Source organism: Pongo pygmaeus, chromosome X, assembly GCF_028885625.2.
Source record: "Pongo pygmaeus isolate AG05252 chromosome X, NHGRI_mPonPyg2-v2.0_pri, whole genome shotgun sequence".
NCBI classification, from domain to species: Eukaryota; Metazoa; Chordata; class Mammalia; order Primates; family Hominidae; genus Pongo; species Pongo pygmaeus.
In genome coordinates this window covers 72652220-72674001 of record NC_072396.2, presented here as the reverse complement: position 1 = coordinate 72674001, position 21782 = coordinate 72652220, and the positions used below count along the sequence as shown (strand labels likewise).

The following is a 21782-nucleotide window of genomic DNA, read 5'->3' as shown; positions in this document are numbered from 1 at the left end:
AAAAAACAGAAGTAAGGCAGGAAAGAACATGAAATTACAAGAACTAAGGGTCCCAGTACCTTAGAGACTTCCCTCCATCTTTTGAGCCCCAGAGTGCCAAGATAAGTCTCTGTCCACAGGCTTTGCCCCAATGTCTGTAGTCTGGACCCAGAGCCTACCTCACCCTCACCCCAAAATGTGTGCAATCGGCCCCCTCCCAACCCTGCATCCATCAGTGTGACTCAGAGGTCCCTGTGGAATTCTTTCTGGGCTCTTCTAGTTCAATGTTCCAGCTCCTAGGTGAGGAGGCCCCAGTGGAGTTCCTGCCCTCCTCCCAGGCAACTGCAATTAGCCCAGTAACAAGCTATGGTGGCTGGGCGCTCCCCTCATCTGCTCCTGGAGGGAGGAATGGAGGGAGCCAGCCAGGGTAGGTTGGGGAAGGGGGAGGGGTGGCCTGACATTGGGAGTGTGGCCTTTCTCCTTAATTAGACGACCTCCCCACTCAGTCCCCACAACCCCAGCCAGAGTCACCATGACAACAAGTGGGTGAGCAGATTGCTTGGGGAGGACACCAGGCCTGTGGGTGGTGAGGCAGGAACAGGCAAGGAGCTAATGAGGGGAATGGAGGAAGAAGAGTGATGCGGGGCTCAGAGGTAATCCAATTCCTCAGCCCCACAGCCATCCAGCAGAGGCCATTGCTATCCCTCATGCCTCAGAGGTAGCCTGGGGTCCTTCTCAGGTGAAAGATCTGGCTCTCAGTGTTTGTTACAGCTTGGGCAACAAGCCTGCCTTAGACTCTGCAGCCCTGTTTCTTAGATGGACCTAGGTAGCTTGCCCTGTCTCATTAGTGTTAGGACTGAGCCAGGGGTTGACAGGGGCAGGTTGTTTGGGTATTCACAGGTTACTGGGCACTTGTCTACAAGGATGGAGGAAAGCCAGGAGGGCCCGGCTTAGGAGAGTTTTGGGGCTTGCTGGAGGCAAGGGATGCAGGGAAAGGGAAGAAATGTCTCAGAACAAGATAACAGTCAGTTCTGGGTGAACTACAGAGCTCTTTTGTTCTCCAGGATCTCAACTCTGGCTGCATATCACAATCACTCAAAGAGCTTCCAAAAAATACTCCTGTCTTGGGCTGGATGCGGTGGCTCATGCTGGTAATCCCAGCACTTTGGGAGGCTGAAGCTGGTGGATTGCTTGAGTCCAGGAGTTCTAGACCAGCCTGGACAACATGGTGAAACCCTGTCTCTACATAAGAACATAGCTGGGTGTGGTGGTGCACACCTTGGATCCCACCTATTTAGGACGCTGAGGTGGGAGGGTCACCTTTGCCCAGGAGGAGGAGGTTGCAGTGAGCTGAGATCACACCATCGCACTCCAACCTGGGCAACAGAGTGAGACCCTGTCTAAAAAAAAAAGAAAAAAAATACTCCTGTCTGGTTCACATCACATCCGGACCAACTAAGTCAGAATCCTTGTGGGTGGAGCCTACAGATCTGTAGTTTTTCAAAATACCTCAGGCAATTTTAGTATGCAGCCACGGTTGAGAACCATCAGTTTGGGAGGAACTGGAAACCTGGTTTCCCACCTCCAACTCCAGGATTCTTCCTACTGAACAATCCTACCAGCAACAGTGAATTCAAAATTTGAGAGGCAGGACACGGGGCGTGGGGAGGGGAGGAGAGCTGAGGAGAACCAGGCCTGCTCTGGCATGTTAGGCTCTTCAAACTCTAGCCCTGGCATAAAAGGCTTTCCAATTATGTCCTGTCCTCTGAGCTTAACCATCCTGAACCCTTGAGATGGCAGCGGGAGATGGGTGGGGTGGGAAGCATTGACCTGGCAGTGCTCTCCTTTCCCCACCTCAGTCGGGCCACTGCTGGGCTCAATCAAGTTCTGGCTGCTACAGCCCAGTTGCTATGGGAACTGGGAGGGGAAGGAAGCAGGAAATAACTAGAGGGAACACCAATTAACCCAAAAAGGAAGCTGCGAAGGCTGTCCCATCCCTCCTCCCAGCTGGGCTGCAGAGCACTCCTGAAATGGGAGGGGCAAGATGAGAGGTGTCACCACCCCTCTTGGGCTCTGCAGTTGCCAATCTAGGGAGGACCCAGAGAGCCTTACCCTCTGGCTCTTGGGGCTTGCAGCCCTGGCCAGGGCATCATCATCCCTACTCTCCTCTAGAAAGACGACTTTTACATCCCAAAACCAGGACTCAGGGCCAAAAAGTTTAGAAAGCGGAGGCCATCCCGAGCTCCTTGGTTCTGGGGCTGAAAAGCCCTCCAGGGAGGAGAGCTTTAGTTCTTGCCAACCAGGAAGTAAGCGGTTTCCTTCCTGGATTCTAACTTGCTTCCATCCCTGGGGCCTGTTTCCCCATCCAAATCCTCCCTATAGGCCTTCTCTCCAGGGCTGCTTGTCTTCCTAATGTACCCCTGGGGCCCTTGGCCAGCAGCTGGAGCTGCAGCTGCAGAGCCTGTGGAGGCAAAGCAGCAATGTGAGCTACACATGGGGATGAAATCCACTGTCCACAGACACCACGGTACACTCCGCTCCCAGATTTTACCCATAGGGAAACTGAGACCCAAAGAAGAGGGTTGGCTTAGCCAAGTCAGAAGCATGCAAGAAATCAACTATAAGCCATGATTAGAAGGGAGGCAACCTGACTGCTAACCTGATGCCTCTTTGTACTGCATCCATCAGCACACAGAGAAGTGTGTGAGGGACCCCCTCGGGCAGGGTCTGAAAAGAGCCAAGTGCTCCTAGTCCTGACTCTGGGCTTTCAAAAGTTGGATCAGAACAGGGTTAGGTCAAAATCAGTCTCCTCAACCAGAGGAAGGAGATCATGGACATAACTCTGGGGACAGTAGTTCACTGGGACTGGTAGAATCAGACTGGGATTAGACGCATTAAAGGGCAAATCCAGGTGGATGATAGGGCTCTACTTAAGTGGTTGTAAAAATAAGCAACAGCTGTCCTGCTTCTCAAACTGAGCGGTCATAAGTCAAAGTGGCATGGCCTGAAGGAAAGGCAGGGGAGATGGCCGGAAAGGAGGGTGAGAACCTAGAGCCAGCACAGTTCCAGAAAGCTCTCCCACCACCAAGCCTCTTGGGCCATCTGCTCAAAGGCCAGTGGCTGGATGGGCCCAGCCTGGACAGGGTTGCTCCAGTGGAGAAACAGTGTCCCTAATGTAGGAGAAGCTCTGAAGGGGCCTAGATAATCCATGTCAATCAGGTGAGCAGAGGAGTCAGGTTCATGACTGTTCCGGAATAGAAGGGACCATGAGAACCATCACAACACTGCCCTATCTGCTGCTGGAATTTCCACTCCAACATCACTGCCAAGTGCTTATCCAGTTTCTGATTGTAAGCCTTGTCACAGGGGTTCATGCTGTCCTAGGGCAGCCCATATCTTTAGATAACTCTAGCAGTTACAGAAGTTCTTCCTTCTTTTGAACTAATTCCTCCTTGTGGCTTCACTCGCAGCTCTTACTAGCTCTTCTGGTGCCATATGGAACAGCTACCTTCCTGTCCCCTGTGCCAACCCTGCAGGTATTTTTAGACTTCTCTGAGTCTGTTTTTCTCATTATTTGTCCATGCAAACACTTCTTGAACATCTTCTGAGTGCCTGGCACTGTACTGGGAACTACAGATAATAGAGATGAGTAAGACAAGATTCCTGTCTTCAGGGAGCAGGGGAGACAACTATATGAATCAATCATTTTAAGTCACTGTGATAGGTAGCACAGACAGTCCCCAACTTATGATGGCTCAACTTACACTTTTTCAATTTCACCAAAGTGAGAAAGCAATATATATTCAGTGGAAATGATACTTCAAGTACCCATACAACCATTGTTTTTCACTTTCAGTACAGTATTCAATGAATTACATGACATATTCAACACTTTATTATAAAATACACTTTGTGTTGGATGATTTTGCCTAATTGTAGGCTAATGTAAGTGTTCTGAGCACGTTTGAGGTAGGCTAGGCTAAGCTATGATGTTTGGTAGGTTAGGTGTATTAAATGCATTTTCAACTTAAGATATCCTCAACTTACAATGGGTTTATCAAGGTGTAACCCCATTGTAAGTCAAGAAGCACTGTATCTCCTTGGTACAGTAGTAGCATTAAGAGAGGAGTGATCAACTGTGTTTTGAGGGCTGAAGGACAGGAAAACATCTCCATGTGGGAGAGGGTTGAGTTAGGGATTGAAAAAACAAATGAGTAGAAGGTAACTAGGTGGAATATGGAAAGAATAAGTGCACTTCAAGCAAAGAAATGAGCAGGCATAAAGACCTGGAAGTGTGAAAGAGTGCTGAGTTTAGAGACTGTAGGTAGTTCAGCACAGTCAGAGGGCGCAAAGTGGGACACAATGGGAGATGAGGTTGCAGAGGAAGGCCATGGCCATGGTTATGATATGCTCTGGAAGCTGACAAGGAGCTGGGCTTCACCCTATAGGCAATGGAGAGCCTTTAATAGGTTTCAAATAATTGCCTACTTAAAGATCGCTTGCCACTCCCATGACTAACTTTTCGGACTTCTGTCTGAAAGTATGGATGATGGAGTATAGGCATCAAGACTGGAGGCACAGAGATCAGTTACGAGACAATTCCAACAGTCTGAGTGAGAGGTTATGAGGGCCCCGACTAAGGCAACAGTGGCAGAATTGAGAAATAGGGAGGAGGGGGTGGATGTGAGAAGAGACGTTAAAGAGGTACAATCACCAGGATTACTTAAGGACGTGAGGAATGAGAGAGAGGGAGAGATCCAGGATGATGACCAAGCTTCTGGGTTGGGTAGCTGGATGAATAGTTTCATTTATTAAGGCAGGGAAAACAGGAGGCATAGAGTTAGGGGTGAAGACGATAAATTCAGTTTGGGGTCATGTTGACTTTGAGGTATATGTGAGTCAGCCAGGTGGAAATGCTGAGGAGGCAGTTGGACACAGTAGTCAGCTCAGAAGGAGGGTCTGCATAAAGGCTTGGAAGCCACCAGGGGTTAGGGACTTAGTCATCAGGAACATAGTAGGACTACACTTTCCCACACCCTCTGAAGTTAGGCACGGCCATATGACTTGCTTTGGTCAATGAAGTGTGAGTTGAGGTGACATGAGTCACTTCTGGGGAGAAGCTTTAAGAGCAAATGTATGATCTGACACATTCTCCTCCCTCTGATGCTGATTGTGGAAGCAGTGTTATGTTGGATCCTCTACCATCCTGGGTCTTTGGTGACTATCATGAGCAGATGTTCCCTGATGAACTGTTTCAGACACGTATCATGAGAAAGAAGTAACCATTTGTTGTGCTAAACCTCAGATATTTGGGGGTTGTTTGTTACCAGAGCATAACCCAGGTCACCCTGGCTGCTTCAGCAATCGTGGAAGCCTAGAAAGTGGATGGCATTGCCTAGGGATCAACAGTAGATTCCTAGAAAAACTAACATTTAAGGGGCAAATGGAGGAAAAGAATCAGATGAAGATGGAGGAGTGGCTCAAGAGATTGGAGGAGAAACAGAAGAGAGGCATTCTGCCAATTAAGGGAGGAGAGAATTTCAAAGAATAGGGAGTGGCCAGCAGATAAGGATTTAGATGGGACCACACTGGTTTGGGGAATTAAGAGGCAGTCTCATTATGGTGAGAGCAGTTTCAGTGGAGCAGTGGGGGCAGAAACCAGCCTGTAGAAAGTTGAAAAGGAAATGTGAGGGAATAAAATTGAAGATAGCTATGTGTAGACTACTCTTTCAAGAAGCCAAACATCCCCAATTTTTTTTTCAACTATTTCAAAAGATGTGGTTTCCAGTCCTCTCTTAGCCTGGTTGTTCACATCCAGATGAGTCCCTGTATTTCCATGTCCTTTGCAACTACACACAATCCCCAGATAGGATTTATCAACACAAAGTGAAGTAGAGGCATCAGCCCTCCTGTCCTAGAAACTTTTTGTTAATGCAGCCTAAGATCACATTTGCTCCTTGGGGGACTGTATCACATTCTGGTAACTCATGGGAAACAAAGAAGAGGCCTGCCTGAGTGTGGGACCAAAGGGACAGCCTAGATCAAAGTCTTAACACAGAGCCTTCTGGTAAGACATTTCTATAAATTATACACTCATGAGACTGTAGATTCACCAAGGATAGATTGTATCTTACTCATCTGTCCACTGTCCTCAGGGCCTCACATGGAGCTGGGTATACAAGTGGAGGAGGTATACACATGGAGGTACTTGACAAGTACTGGAAAACCAAACCTCTAGCAACGAGAGCAAGGTGGAGAGCTCCAAGAAAAAAAGTGAAAATAATGGGTTATGAAAGTGTTTGTGTGAGATTTTATAGTTCTGATAAAGAAATTGGGAATGTATCAGCAAAAAATGAGAAAACTAAGCAAACAGAAAACAAGAGGCAATTATTAACTCCATGCAAACAAGATGACCAAGGAAGGAAATATAATCACAGTATTCTACATAACTCAGCTGTGAACAATATTTATAATTCTAGTAATATAAACATGGAATATTGTTAAAACCAGGAATTTTGATTTGCCAATATTGAATGTATGAGGGGAGGGGAAGCATGTGTGTATGTTAAGTGCTGCTGGGAGTAAAAGAGCTAAATCTTCCTCTAATCACATTTTAAAAGTCAACAGATATTTAAAAGAGAAAAATTGGGAAACAGAATATTGACATGGCATTTAGAAATGTGGAGGTAAATATCAGAAGAAAACAGCTAAGAGAGTTGGAAGTATTTAATTCTGAAGAGTGAGGCTCAGGGGTTGAGTAGAGGGCTACTGTTTTAATGATAATAAGCATTGAGATCTATATGTCATTTAACAGATATTTTATATATAGAATTTAAAAGCTTTATAAGCTACAAGGATACATATAAATGAGCTATATACACACAGGTGTATATATGTATATGTGTGAATATCTATCTATACATGTGTGTATACACAAATATTTAAAACAGAAAAAACAAGAAATAGCAATATTGGCATACCACTTAGAAATACTGACGTAAATATCAGAAGGAACAGTCAAGAGTGTCTCAAGTGTTTGACTCTGAAGAGTGAGGCTTGGGGCGTGTGTGTGTATACACATACATATGTATGTGTATATATATGTAGCTTGTACATGCCTTTTAAAATTATGAAAATACAGTACTTTGATAAAGTGAATTTTAAATAAAAACAAACTGCTTTGCAGCCACGAACCTCAAAAACAACAAAACAAAATCTCCAAGACCTGACCTGACCAACCTCGCCAGACTCAGCCCACACTGCCCTGCTGCAGAGCCCGAGGCCCTGCACTGCCCTGCCCTGCCCTGGATCATCTACTCCATCATCACTGTCTGGACCACGGTAAATTTATCAGGACAACAGAGCTAATGAGGGGTCCCATAGCCACACAGAGGACTAAGATGAGACGAGGGGAGCTTTGGGAGCTTCTGTGCACAATGGTTGTGCAGATTACCACAGGAATGGTGCCAGTGTGACAGTGACAGCCACAGGTTCCCTTGAGCTGCACACACTTCCCCTTCCCAGGCACACTTGTTTGCCACATACAGCTATACCTGGGACCAGGCCCAGAAAGTAATCTCCAGCTTTCTCCAGCGATCACCAAAGACAGATCCTTACCTCCTCCTCCAAATGCTGTGCCTTGCCAGAAAGACGAGAGGCTGGAGAGAACAGAGATGTGATCAAAGATGACTGTCAGCTGTGCTTGGTCTTTAGCGATGAGGTAAATCAAGGGCTTTGGAGTCTTTCCATCTCCCTCTCTGCCTCTTTCCTCCCCCATCTAAGTATATCCTTGTGCCTTCCCTCACTAGAATCCCTCCACTTGCCTTCTGGCTCCTCATCCCCTACCCTAGATACTTCACCTCCTGCTCACAAATTACCTTTCCCTACTCCTAAGTATCCCACCCCAGTGTTGTCAACCTCAATTAGATATTAAGCAGTCATTTGGATTAAACACACCTAATTAAGGAGAGAATAATAGTAGCTACCATTTATTAAGTGCTTACTATATGCCAGGCTCTATTCTGATCACCTGACCCAGACATTTATTAACTCACTGAGACCTCACAACCATCCCTTGAGGTAGAGACAGATCTTTACAGATGAGGACAGGGAGGACCAAAGAGTTTAAATAACTTGTCCAAGGTCCACAGCCAATAATAATAATAACAATGGGGGCTAGCATGTCTTGAGCACTTTCCATCTCGCAGGCACTGTGCTCTTAAGAGATTAGCATGCTTCATGTTATTTAAGCCTCATAATGACCCTATTTTATAGTTCCAAAGGTGAGGAAAATGAGATTGCAATAGAGATTAAAGAATATGTTCAAGTTCTCAACAGCTATTCTACAGAGAAGACAGATTTCGAACTGGAATTTGAAGTGAGGTTAATCTGGACTTCGGTGTCCAAACTCTTATACTCATATTGCCCTTGGGATGGTCCCTTCAATTCACTACAACCACTGAAGCCAGTGGACTCAAATCTCATTTTGACATAATTTCACATCAAATTAGGGAGAGATTTGTATGTCTGGATGGGAGGGGTGACTCTGTAAAATCAGTCTATGTAGTCCATTCTCCATATGAGTAAAGTTTTCTTTGTAAGTAGATGTGGGGGAATAGCATTTGGATATTAGGTGCTACAAATGATCATTTCCATTCCACAATCAAAGTATTCCTTTCTCTCTCTCCTCAACACACACACAAATGCACACACACACACCCTGAGAGATGGAGGTGTTAAAAAGAGGCAAACACTGCTTTGCTTCTTCTGCACCCATCAGCTTCCTACCCAGAGCCAAAGGCTCACTATTCCTGTTTTAATCTTTAGCAATTGGTGAAGGGAAGGCAAATGTCTCCAGAAGAAAGACTTTCTTGCCTCAGAACATGAGTTCTCCTGTCCCAGGTCCTACCATCTGGGGGCTTCTAGAGTAGCCTTGCTCTGGAAGACTCCAATGCCAGAGTCCATTCCTTCAGAAAAGTCTCAGGGTATCTATGCACTCCACTTTCTCCCCAACTCCTTCTCCCCAGCATATTCCACAAATTCTCTTCATCGAGAAGCCCCTGCTCCAGTTAGATAGAGAGTTAGAGCTGGCTTCAGATTCTGGCTTTGCCACCAACTGTGTGAATCTGGACAAGTCACCACCTGTAGGGAGACAGGGACTCAGCCACTAACTTTCTGGTGACTGTGAGAAAGGCACTTTTCCTTCCTGGACCTCAATTTGGATCCAAGAAGTTGATGCCTAGGGAGTAATCAAATACAGTGGGAAGACAGGGTCAAACATCTTTAAACTCAAACGGTCATGCAGTCCAAACCCTAGGTTTGCTCATACTGGTTATAAAACCTCAGGCAAGTTACTGGACTTTCCTGATCCACGCTTTCCTCATCTGTAAAATGGAGATAATAAAAGTACCTACCCTTACTTTTCTGTAAATTATGCCTGTTAAGCAACTAGCACAAAGCTTTACCACACAAAGCTTTACCGATAGTATAATTACACCAGCAAAGACTGGGTGGTACCATTGTCTGCTGCCATTCAAATCCCTGGATTTGACCTGGGTTCAAATCCCAGCTCCAACTCTTACTAGCTGGATGACCTTAAGCTAGCCATTTAACCTCTCTGAGCCAGTCTTCTCCTCTGTAAAATGGGAATAATATCATGTACTTCATAAGGCAGATGCAAGAATTAAGTAAGATAAAGGACACGAACTGTGTGGAACAGTTCTCTTCCTTTCCATTCCCTCCTTTCAGCTCTATGGTGCAAATAACAAATGAAAAAAAATCTGCCACAAATGTGATTAGAAAAAGGTTAATATCATTAATACATACGAAAAAGCACATACAAGTCAGTAAGGAAAACACAAAACATGAAAAGATAATTCACAAAGCAGGCAAGACAAATGGCCTATGAACAAGAAAAACAAATGTCTGACCTAAGGAATGAAAATGAAAAGCCAATGCTGTATCATTTTTCAACTACCAAATTAGTAAAGCTTTAAAGATGTGATAGCCAATACTGGAAAAGTGTGCTGCATTAGTCTCACACTTTCGGTGAGGGTAAAACTAGAATAACCCAGTAATTTGAAAGAAAGTTGGTAATGTATGTCAAGAGCCTCAAAAAGGTTAATACTCTTTGATTCTGTACATCTAGCTCTGAAACTTCATCTTGCAGAATTAATGTTTATGCTCCCATTTGTATGCAAAAGGAAAGAAAAAGTCATTTTGTGTGTAGACGTTTATGTAAGCCTGCACAGAGGGGCAGGAGAACACACTACATATTGTTAACATCAGGGACCTCAGGCAGTGGGATTGGGAGGGGAGCTAATAGGAGGATCATTAATGTTTTCTTTATAAACCGCTGTATTGTTAGATTTGGTACAAACAGCATGGATTATTTTGTGATTTTTAAAAACTCAGCAAAGTAGAGAAATAAGAAAAAATGACTGAGAAAGCATTTATTAGTAAAAAAGAACCGTTCTGAAACAGATTTATGAACAAAGAATATCATCACAGTATTATTTATAATAGCAAAATGTTGGAAGTAACATAAATGTCAATAGGGGACTAGTTAAATAAATTACATTACATTCACGTGATGGAATATTGTACACTCATCAAGAATGATGTTTGTGAATATTTAATTACATGAAGAGATAGTGTAACAAGTTTAAAAGAGCAGGGTAAAAAACAGTATGATTTCAACTATGTAAAAATATATAGTCACACATATCAAGATGGCTATTATCGAAAACACTTCAGAAAATAACAAGTGTTGACAAGGATGTGGAGAAACTGGAATTCTTGCGTATTGCTGTTATGTATGTAAAATGGTGCAGAATGTGTAACATAAAATGTAATATAATGTAAAATGGTACAGCCATTGTGGAAAACAGGATGGCAGTTCCTCAAAAAGTTAAACATAGAATTGCCATATGATCTGGCAATTCTACTCCTAGGTATTAATATAAATCCAAAAGAAATGAAAGCAGGGACTCAAAGGATACCTGTACACCAATGTTCATAGCAGCATTATTTATAATAGCCAAAAAGTGGAGATAATCCAAACGCCCACCAACAAATGAATGGATAAACAAAATGTGGCATAGATATACAATGGACTATTACTCAGCCATAAAAAGGAATAAAGTACTGATGTATACTGCAACACGGATGAACCCTGAACACTAAATGTTCATGCTAAATGAAATAAGCTGGACACAAAAGGACAAATAGTGTATGACTCCACTTATATGAAGTACCTACTCAAATTCCTAGAGACAGAAAGTAGAATAATGCTTACCAGGGGCTGGAAGGAGGGAAGAATGGGGAGTTATTATTATTTTTTATTTTTTTATTTTTTGAGACAGAGTCTCACTCTGTCACCCAGGCTGGAGTGCAGTGATGCGATCTCAGCTCACGGCAACCTCCACCTTCCGGGTTCAAGTGATTCTCCTGTCTCACCCCACTGAGTAGCTGGGATTACAGGTGTGCACCGCCATGCCCAGCTAAGTTTTGTATTTTTAATAGAGCTGGGGTTTCGCCATGTTGGCCAGGCTGGTCTCGAACTCCTGACCTCAGGTGATCTGCTCAGCTCGACCTCCAAAAGTGCTGGGATTACAGGTGTGAGCCACCGTGCCCGGCTAGGAGTTCTTGTTTAATGGGCACAGAGTTTCTGTTTGGGAGGATGAAAACATTTTAGAAATGGATAGTGGTGATAATTGTACAATACTGCAAATGTGCTTAATTCCACTGAATTGTACACTTAAAAATGGTTGAAATGGTCTGTTTTATGTTATTTATATTTTACCACGGGGAAAAAAAAAAAAGACTAAGTGCTCTGGGACTTTTTTCCTTTTTTTCCTTCTACTTTCCAAAATTTCTCAAAGACCTTTTTGGTTAACTGGAAAAAAAGATATTATTATAAGATTCTGAGACTATAATAATTCTAAGAGATTAACTTGGTTGGAAGTTTTAATGAGTTCAACACTAAACAGACAAGCTCACCTTTCACAAATCAGCCAGGTAGCCATGCTATCTTCTTAAAACCAAATAAGACAGGGAACATTGGTAACACCCATCACCACCAAATGCCCCTCTTCTGGCAGAACTTGGTGGGTTGGCACTTCCTTCAATCCCCAAGGAAAGCCTAGGTGTTCAAGTTTAGGGGCTCACCAAAACCCTTGCATGGGAACTGGGCATCCAAAGCCCAGGCCAGGCCTCAGCGGACTCTGGGGCAACAAGGTCTTACTGCAGTCGTTTTCCCTTCCAGCTCTACCAGCATGTGCAAGGATATGGAGAAACTGTACATGTTGAGGTGTAGTGGATGTGGAGGCCAGGGTCTCAGGTCTGCATTAGGCCTGCTTAGGGACTAACTTAGGTTAATGTTCTGCACCTTCTCCCCTCTTGCTCTGCTTGAACCCTCCAGCAGATTGGGGCTGAGAATATAACAGAGATACCTTCCCTCCAGGCGAGAGGAGCCCAGGTCCTCCCGTCTCCTTTGCAGTTCCTTCCTTGCACCCATTCTCTTGTTGCTATTCCAGGAAGGTAACAGTGATTGTCACTGGGTCCAAGGACAAGAGACTGGGACACTGAACAAAGAGGATGTTGGTGGACCCTCATTTTGGATCTGGACCACTCCAGAGGACCTCTAAGCTACCAATAGGCTCTGTTGGGCCTCCCTTCCAGTTGGCCCAGCTTCTCAGCCCAGCCTCTCAGTAGCCAGCTGGGCACTACCTCTCACAGTTGGAGGAGATTATTAGCATTTTCTTCATGCATCTGTGCACTGGAGAAAGAACAGACAGACCTAGGTTTGTATGCCAGTCCTTTTGCTATGTGGCCTGGGTAGGTCATTTCACCTCACTAAGCGTCAGTTGTCTCATGTGTAAAATGGGAATCATGATAGTGCCTGCCTGCTAGGATGACTGCCAGGATTAAATGAGTTCATGAACATATATAAAGCCCCTGGCATCTCCTAGGCACTCAAAGGCTCGCAATTTTCTTCTTTCCTTCCCCTTTCTTAGCCCTTTCGTCTTTGCAGCCAGTTGGCCTCATCTTCTGGTGCATAGACTTGTGGCTCAGGTTCCAGCTCCTTTCTCCACGAGCAGGAGCTTTGGCCCTGGCAGTCCCTGTCACTCCGTAGTAACTCCTTCCCTCTCCAGAGCCAGCTGCAGCTCGCCTGGTGCCCTTGCCCTCCCCTCTAAGCACCTATCTGGCTAACAGTATCAAAAATTCAGGCTTTACTGAGCCCACTTTTATGCCCAGGAAGAAAAGGCTGGTCCAGCATCCCTGGACTCTTGTACACACTCTGGTCTGTGTGCCTGTAATCACACAAAATGCAAACGTACCCATTCCCCAGAGACCTACCAGGCCAGCATTGGAGAATGGTGCTTGTGGGGGTCCAGATTTGTCCAGACCCGCAGAAGCAGGGGCCACCCCTGGCTTTCAGCTAACACTGGTAGCTGGAATCCACATGTGGCTGAGAAATGAGCTGGGGAGGGCAGGTTTGATGCCCAGTCTGTATGGGCACACAGAAGGTAAACAGCCTCAGAGGATGGGGGCACAGAAAAACTGCCCCAAAGGAGAAGTTTTTCTAAGGCACACTCCCGCCCCTGAGTCTGAGGTTCAGCCTATGTCCCTACCCACATGTAAAAATGTGGGTATACCCTTTCCTTAGGGTACTGACATATCCAGAGGGGACCAGCATGCATCCGCATGGCTTAGAAGCACCCTCTCATGCTTACGATGTGTTGGGAGATTCTTGATCCTCCTTTGATCTTGGTTCCACCCACTGTCTTCCCTTTCCTCACTCCCACCTTCACCATGTTCAGCAGACTCTTCCTGCCAGACCATGGTATTGGGTGGGAGGCTGTTAGGCTCCCTTTCTCCACCTAACTTCCCCAACCCCCACCTTCAGGAGATACCAGTGTATCCTTCCTGGAGGTTCCCGTTGCTATGGTGACTGTAGTAGTCAGGCACCAGCCTGCGGGAAGGATGGGAAGTAGCCATGAAGAAGACTAGGGGATGTGTGTCTGTATGAATGTGTGTCTCTGTGTGCATGCACACATGTACATGTCTACTCTGAATGGTAAGGAGAGACGGGAAGTGGGAGAAAGAGAGCAGAGAGCGAGAGGGGGAGGCAGGAGGAAAGAGGGTGGAAAAGAGGACCAGAAGATGAAAGAGAGCAAGAAAAAAGATGGGGAGAAGGGAGATAAAGTTTGAGTGGGGTGTGAGTGATGCAAGGCCCAAGGGGCATGCAGGCCAGAAGAGGGTGTGGGATCTTGGAGTAAAGATTTGGGAGGGGTGTCAGGTGTGAGATGGGAATAGGGGGAGTAATGTGGAATGTGAGGGGCTGACTGTTGAGAGGAAAGAGGTGGGGAGTGAGGTCCAGAGTTGAGGTGGAAGGGGGTGGAGATAACTGTCAGGAGGGGCAGGGGTTGAAGGACTGTAGGTAGAGGGAGTAAGGTGTGGGTGTGGCTTGGGAAGAGTGTAGGGTGATAAGTAGAAGATTGGGAAGGTTGTAGGGTCATTGGAAAGTGGATAGGCATGTTGGGTGTGAGCTAACATGTGGGAAGAACATGGGGGTTGGAGTGGGGGCAGGTCAGGGTGGGAGTGACCACTTTCCCACTTCCAGTCTTAATTCACTGTGTGTTATTCCAGGAAGGTAACAGTGATTGTCACTGGGTCCAAGGACAAGAGACTGGGACACTGAACAAAGGATGTTGGTGGGTCCTCACTTGTCCTCGCTATAAACATTGCCTCCTCTCTGTGCCTGCTCCTGGTTCCTTCCCAGAACCCCATGCTCACACTCCTTGGTGATGAGATGAGCTTCTGTGGATCTGGAGGCCCCTCCCCAAGGGCAGGCTTTGCCATGGCTCCCAGGAGGCTGTTTATTGACAGCCTGCCCCTTCCTCTACCCCCAAACAGGGACCAGGGTACCTCTCTGGCTCTAAGAGCCCCGGGTCAGGGAGGCTGCCTGTGGGCACTGCTTCCTGACTGCAAGCCTGTGTGATGATAACAGACACCACTGGCCAACTTGGGGCTCTTGTCCTTTACCCAGTGCCCTGAGCTCCCTGCTCTCAGCACCCCTCATACCCAGTGTTAGCAAGGAGTCCTGCTTGGCAGGAAAGCTGTGGCAGGTGGGAGGAGAGAGGAAGGCAGTGAGGCAGAAACAGCTGCCAGCCGGAGTGGAGGAAGAGCAGGGCCCCAGTGGGTACGGGCAGAAGGCAAGGCGCTGGCTCTGGCAGCCCCCCACCCCCTCTCTTTGTGTGGGCGTTAGGACCAACCTCCTTCCCCAGCCCTCCCCATCCAGTGCTGCTGTTCAAGCAGCAAGCTTTGCTCACAGGCCTAAAATCCAGGCTGAAATATACCTCAAAGGTCACCTGGTCCAACTCTGCTCATAATCTGGTGTTAGAGTTGCCTCCACGGCATTTTCCCCAAGGGTCCACCTGTATCGGGCCAGACACTTCCTGGGAGCAGGAGCTCACTTCCTCCTAAGGCAGTCTGTTCCTTTTTTGAAAGGAAAAAACTGAGCAACTCTGATATGGCAGGTCTAGGTACTGTAAAGACTCTTCTCATTAATAATGACCTCACAGGACTGTTATGATGAATTAGCCCCATTTTACAGGTGAGAAAAGTGAGGCTCAGAGAGTTGATGTCCTTAGCTCAAGGTTACACAGGTAATAAATAAAAGAACTAGGTTTTAACCTAGAACTTTCTAACTACAAAAGCCCTTTGGGGCCACGCAGGTCGTGCTTCTTCATTTATACCATGTCAACTATTCTGAGGTGTGAAGTCAGACAGCATATCTGCCCGAGTCGCCTCTTCTCCAGGTGAAACACCTCCTTCAACTCTCTCCAGAAGAACGTGGGTTCCTGCCTCCTTCTCAGCCCAGTCAGTGTGAGACCTAAAATCAAACACACTGTCTTCCAGGCGGGTTTGGGTCAGTCTGGAGTAGAGCAGAACTATCACATCCTTCCCTGGCACTCATCTTTACTAATGCAACCCTATGGCTGGTGAGAAAGCTAAGAACTGCCCCTCCCTTGGGCCTCTATTTCCTCTCAGATAAACAGCTATGAGAGAAGAAGCCAGGATTTTGCCCCCATCTCCATCACTCCCCCTAGTCTGAATGTTCTGAAGAGAGAGTAGGAAAGAGACCGAGGTGGGGGAAGAGGCAATCAGAAAGGCAGGCGTGTGGCAGAACTGGGAGGACGGAGAGCCATGGGGGAGTGAGGTGGTTGTCCAGTAACCCTAGCTATGGCCAAGAGAGTGGGGTGGGGGTTGGAGGAAATAGGGCTTGTGGGGATGCACAGGAAGCTAAGAGAGAGGTGAGGCATGACCCTGGGAGTTGGGAGAGGCCAGGGCGGGGAAGGGCATTGGCCTGCCTAAGTTAACATTGCCCTGCTGTTGTGAGAGGAAGTCAGTCGCACATTAAGGAAATGTTGCAGCTGGTACTAAATTGGGAGGTGTCACAGGCAGCAGCGAGGACAGGTATGATTCGTGGGGCCCTGTGTGGCCTGAAACGGGGGCAGATATTGCAAAGGCAGAGAAGAGGGTTTCTGAGGCCACCCAGGGAAGAGCTAACTGATGCACTCAGGACAGGGTCCTGGGGACAGGGGGTCACCTGGCTCTGGAACAGAGGTTCCCAGCTTGGTTTCTAGAAGTAAGAAAGCCTCTTCATCTTGGCCTGGGGCTGTGGTCTCTCCACTCAGGAGAAGCTCTGAGGGTGGGGCATCATCTCCCAGGGATCCCATTTGGGGTGGGGACCAGACAGGAGGGCTTGGAGCCCAGGAACGGGGTTTGGGAATGGCAAGTAAGGCCTGCCAGGGAGGTGGGGTGAGGGGCTGAGGAGAGACGAGCCTACAGTCCAAGTAGGGTAGCAGGGCTGTCTTTTCCCTTAGTGCCCATCATACAGCTGGATTCGAGAGCCAGGTGGGTCTGGCCTCAGTTGAGGGAGACAGCATTGGACAAGGGTGGGAAAGGCCGGAAGAGCGCTGTGGAGCTGGCACTGCCCTTCTGCCGGCACGGCAGGCAGCGAGAGAGCAGGAGGAGTTCGCTGGTTTGCTGGAGAGAGACAGACAAGAAGACAAAGGAGAGGAGGGAGGGCCATCAGGAACTTGATGTGAGGCCATGGCAAAAGCACGAACTTGGCACCAAAACACGTGGGCTAGAGTCCTGGCCCTCCTGCTCATTAGCTGAGTGACCTTAGGGCAAACCGTTTGATCCCCTTGCACCTGAGTTTCCTCATCTGTAAAATGGGAGTAGTGGTGCTAGTATCACCAGCCTCCTTGATCTCACAACATACACGAGAGGGGCGGAAAAACCTTAAGCACTACATTAATGTCAGATGTTATATTCTTATTACAAAATACATGGGCACCTTCTTCCCACAAAAGACCCAGGATGTGGGCAGAGCAAGGATGATGATCCCTGCTTTACAGATGAGGAAATGAAAGCTTACAGAAGTGAAGTGACTTGCCCAAGGTCATACCACTAACAAGAAGTAGAGATGATAAGGCCTCCTGAATTGGAGAGATCAGATGTATTTCTCCTACGTCACACTGCTTGGTAAAAACAATCAACATGAGAGATTTGTATTTAGTTCAGGTCCAGACAGAAATCGGAGTCAACTACAACACGGAGAAAACCCCATGGGGAAGTTGTGGCATGCCTCTCATTCATACTGGTGATTAAGGAAAAAAACGAAACAAACAAACAAACAAAACAGGGCCATGGGGTTGAAGGGAGGGCCAGAAAAAACAGACATCCTTGATTCCATCTGCTTGTGGACCCTGTCTCTCTGCTCCCACTGAGTGTATGTGTCCGTGGCTGACATCGAGGGTATGTGTCTCTGTAAGACAAAATGTGTCCTTCTTCATGTGACAGTACTTCTGCCTGCGTGTCTCTGATACCATGGGGAGATGTGTGTGTGTGTGACACGGCATCTGCTTCTAATGACAATGTTTGTGGGTGTGACGACCTCTCTGCATGCCTATGTGACTTTGCCCGGGGTGGTGGTGATGGTGTATGGCAGTGTGTGTGTGTGTCTATCTGTCTGTACACCTTTAAGAAGTGGAATATCTCATTTGGTAGTGTGAGTGAGGCAGTGAGTCAGCTGAGGCTGAGGGAGGCGGGAGGGAGACTGCTAGGTTAAGAGAGCAGGAAAAACGAGAAGGAGAAAGTGAAGTCAGGAGCGAGGAACTACCCTTTTCCTTCCCAACCCTCTGCCCCAATCCCTAGGGAACCCGCTAAAAGCATGGAAGCCCTGCAGAAGTCCACAAGGGCCATGCTGGACGGAAAATGGCACTTTCTGCCCCTCCCCAAAGTCTTGGAGGGACACGAGCTAGGTTAGAAAGCAACTGTCTCACTCTCCAGCTCTTGGCCCCAGCTCCAGGACGTGTGAGGCCACCATCCCTCCCGGTCTCCTTGTCATTTGACCCTTTGACCTTGCTGTTCTTTTTCCTCCCAAAGGCAGGTCACCTGGCCAGGCTGGGCGGGCAGGGCAGTAGCATCAAGTCCCAAATGTTTGCAGCCCTCACCCACCTAACTGTCCAGAGCAACCCCGCCGAGGGTCAAGAAGTTCCTTAACACTCAGCTCTTCCCTAGGTGGGCCCGTCTGCAGCTGTCTCACATCTCCTCTGGATACCTATCCCCAGCAGCTAGAAAGCCAGTGTTCCCCCCACTGTCACCATGGGGTACTGGGAAGGCACTGGGAGTTTTGTATGAGAATGCACTAACCTTCAGTGGCCTTCCTACTAGTCGCTGTTCCCTGTTCCCAGCTCCTTCCTTTGTCAGGGGAGAAGAGCCTGCAGGTGACTTCCTTGGGAGAAGACAGGCAGTCCCTGGGCTCGACCTGCCTCGGCTCTGGCCAGTCACCTCAGGTCACATAAGGTCAAGTGTGTGGTGTGTCCCACCACCAGGAGTGCTCCTCCTCTCACCCACTGGCAGAAGCCAAAGGGTGAGGGTTTGGTTGCCACATATTCTTCCTCCCATCTTTGGCCTTCCCCCTGCACCAGCCAGTCCCAGGACGTTCAATTCCAGCCTCTGAAAGGAGAGGGGCATGGCTGGCTGAGGATGGAGGCTGACTGGGAGCACAATCCCTCCTGTCATCTCATTGTCAGCCAAGAGCCCCATGGCCCCTCCCCACTCATGAGGGGGCAGAGCGCCAGGAAGCCCCAGGCCTAAGGTGCCCAAACCCGGAATTAATAGAAGTTAGCCAGGTAGTTACCTGACCTGAATCCCTGAGGCCCCTTCACTAGGAAGGGTCCCAGGGTGGCACTGGTAGTGCTGCACTGGGCACGGTGGGAGTGGTGGGGTGGGTAGAAAAGGAGACTTCCTTTTTTCTCCCGGTCCCACTGCCGCCGCTGCCGCTGCCCGGGGAGGCTGCTGTGGCTGCGGAAGCCAGTCCTTACCTTACAGCCTTTCGTGCAGGACCGGATTGAGTACTCTTCCGCCTGTAAGTATTTATGCAGCACGAGGTCGAACTCGTCATATTTTTCCTGAGCGTGTCGGTCCAGCCGCTGGTATGCCTCGATACAGTTGCTACACGCCTCCCAGGCGCCGGAGCCCGGGCTGGCCACCACGGCCAGCAGGTCCCCCAGCAGGGTGTCCAGGCTACAGTCCAGGCTGTCGGGGCGATCCATGCCCAGCAGCAAGTCCCAGACCGTGTAGGTGTCGCAAAAGGAGAGAGTGAAGTTCCGAAAGTGGCCTTTGAGCAAGTTTTTTTTGGCGGAGGGGAACTCGGCCGGGGCACGGGAAGGGGAGTCAGGGGGCCGCAGAGGGGGCGCCGGGGTAGTCGGTTCGAAAAGTCTCTGCAAAGATTGCAATTTGGTGCAAGCTGCGTCCAGCCCCGTGGGTTCTGGGACGCCGCCGCAGACCGGCCGAGAGCCGGCGGCGGGGGCGGCTTTGGTCAGGTTGCCGTATCTGGGGCCGCAGGTGCCTGGGGGCGCGCTGGGCTTGCCGGGCGGCGGCGGCGGCAGCGGCAGCACCGCGCGAGGAGGCACCGGCTGCCGCTCCCGGCCGGCCCCCCAGGGCGGCCGCATGGCGCTGCTCAGCTCCCTGGCCCGGGGCCGAGCCCCCGCGCACAGCCACAGATGGTCAGCGAGCAGCACGGTGAAGAAGAGCAGGGACGCCAGGGACAGTCGCCATCGCTGCGCCCGCTCGGAGTCGGCGCAAGGTTTGTCGCTCGGCCTGGGAGCCCAGCAGCAGCAGCAGCAGCAGATAGTCAGCGCGGCGGCGTCTTTCCCGGGCCACATCCAAGCACCCCTGAACATATTTCAGGGGGGTCCGGGCTGGAGGGAACAGGCAGGCGCGAGGCCGGACGGCCGTCTCGGGCGGGCGGGCTGCGCGCCGCTCTGCGCTCCTCGGCGCCGTCCAGTCTCTACCTCGGGGGCTGCATGGTGAGGCAGGCCGGCCGGCCCGGTGCCCCGCTCAGGCCGGAGTCGCGGGGCGCTCTGGTGCCGTCTCCGCGCCGCTCCCGCGCTCCGTCGCTCTCAGCCCGGGCGCCGCCGCCCGGCCCGCTAGGCGCTGCCCGGCGTCCTGGCTGGGGGCGGTGCGGGGCAATGGGGCGGTGGCGGCTGCGGCGGCGGCGCCGCACTCCTCATAGTGTCGGGCCCCTCAGCTGTCCTCGGCTCCGTGCCACTTCACTCCGCGCCGGCGGCCGCCCGGCTCGCACTCCAAACTGGCCGTCTCGGTTCGGCGCAGCTCTGCGCCCCTCAGCGCCGCCGTGCGGGCCCCGCCGCCGCGCTCCGCTCCGCTCCGCTCCCCTCGCCCCGCGCCGCTCCGCTCCCGCCCGTCCGCCCGCTGCCCGCTCCACGCCGCTCCCTGCCTCGCTCGCGCCCTCCTAGGCCGGCCGGCCGGTCCGCTGCCGGGCCCTTCGGGCTTCGTTCGCGCTCCGGGTGTTCGCCGGGGCCAGTCCGGGGCGGGCTCCGCTCCGGCTCCGCACCCGCTGCTCCTGGAGTTCCGGCTCGGGCGGGCCACCTGGCTCCCGGCAGCGCCACAGGCGCCGGACGCAGACACTGGGCTTTACTTAGTGCGCCTCTCGCTTCCGCCTCTCGTTCGCACCGCTGTGGCGGCAGCCCAGCGGCACGGCCCCGTGGCTCCCGCTGGCCATGCCCCCTCAGTCTGTCGCCATCTTCCGCTGTGCGGAGAACACCTTGAGAGCCCCTGTGCAACTGTGTTTGGCGGGGAGCAGGGCGGAGAAAGAGGCACGGAGAGGAGGAGGGAGCGGGACTGGTGCCCCGACTGCGCCTGCGCCTCAGGACTCCCCCCAACCCCACCCCGCCCCAGCCCCCGCCGGCCGCAGCCGGTGCTGTTTGGGGATGTTTCCAGTCCACCCCCAACTCCATTCACTTCAGCGCCTCCGTTCATCCGCCCGCTGCCCGCGTGCACATGCCACACGCTGAGTCCCAGGCCTCGGCGCTCCCCCTCCCCCACTAACCCGGGCGCCCGCCTTCCTCTCCATGGCCGTCCCTCACTCCCCCGAGGGCTAGGGGACTTCTGAGGGTGATTCTTGGAGGCAAGGGGCAGGAGGCATCTCGTAGCTGCTTGCTGCCTCTCTGGATCGCCTCCGCCGTCCCCGTGACTGGAAGACGCTCGAGCCGGCTGCGGATCGGACCAGTCCAGTGTCCCTAACTCCACCTTCGCCCTCACCGTCCTGCCCGAGGACAAGGCGGCCCTTGGTGCTGAAGGACAGCTCCCAGCTTAGCTGCTGAGGAAGACTGAGTTGGGAGAGCGTTCTGGAGGGGGCAAGGCGGTGGGCTAAGATAGTAGTGGTGGGGTGTCGGTGTTTGCCCTTAGGAATATTTCCAGCA

At 50.1% G+C, this 21782-nt stretch overlaps 1 protein-coding gene across 1 annotated transcript in view; it reads right to left on the bottom strand.

Annotated features, from left to right (window-relative positions):
* NALF2 (NALCN channel auxiliary factor 2) overlaps window positions 1-21205 on the bottom strand; it is a 28184-nt gene extending 6979 nt beyond the window's left edge. The window contains exon 1 of the mRNA XM_054473101.2: window positions 19383-21205. Within this exon, the coding sequence (XP_054329076.1) occupies window positions 19383-20243 (861 nt within the window). The 5' untranslated portion in view covers window positions 20244-21205. The remainder of the gene's footprint in view (window positions 1-19382) is intronic.
* Between the last annotated feature and the right edge of the window lie 577 nt (window positions 21206-21782).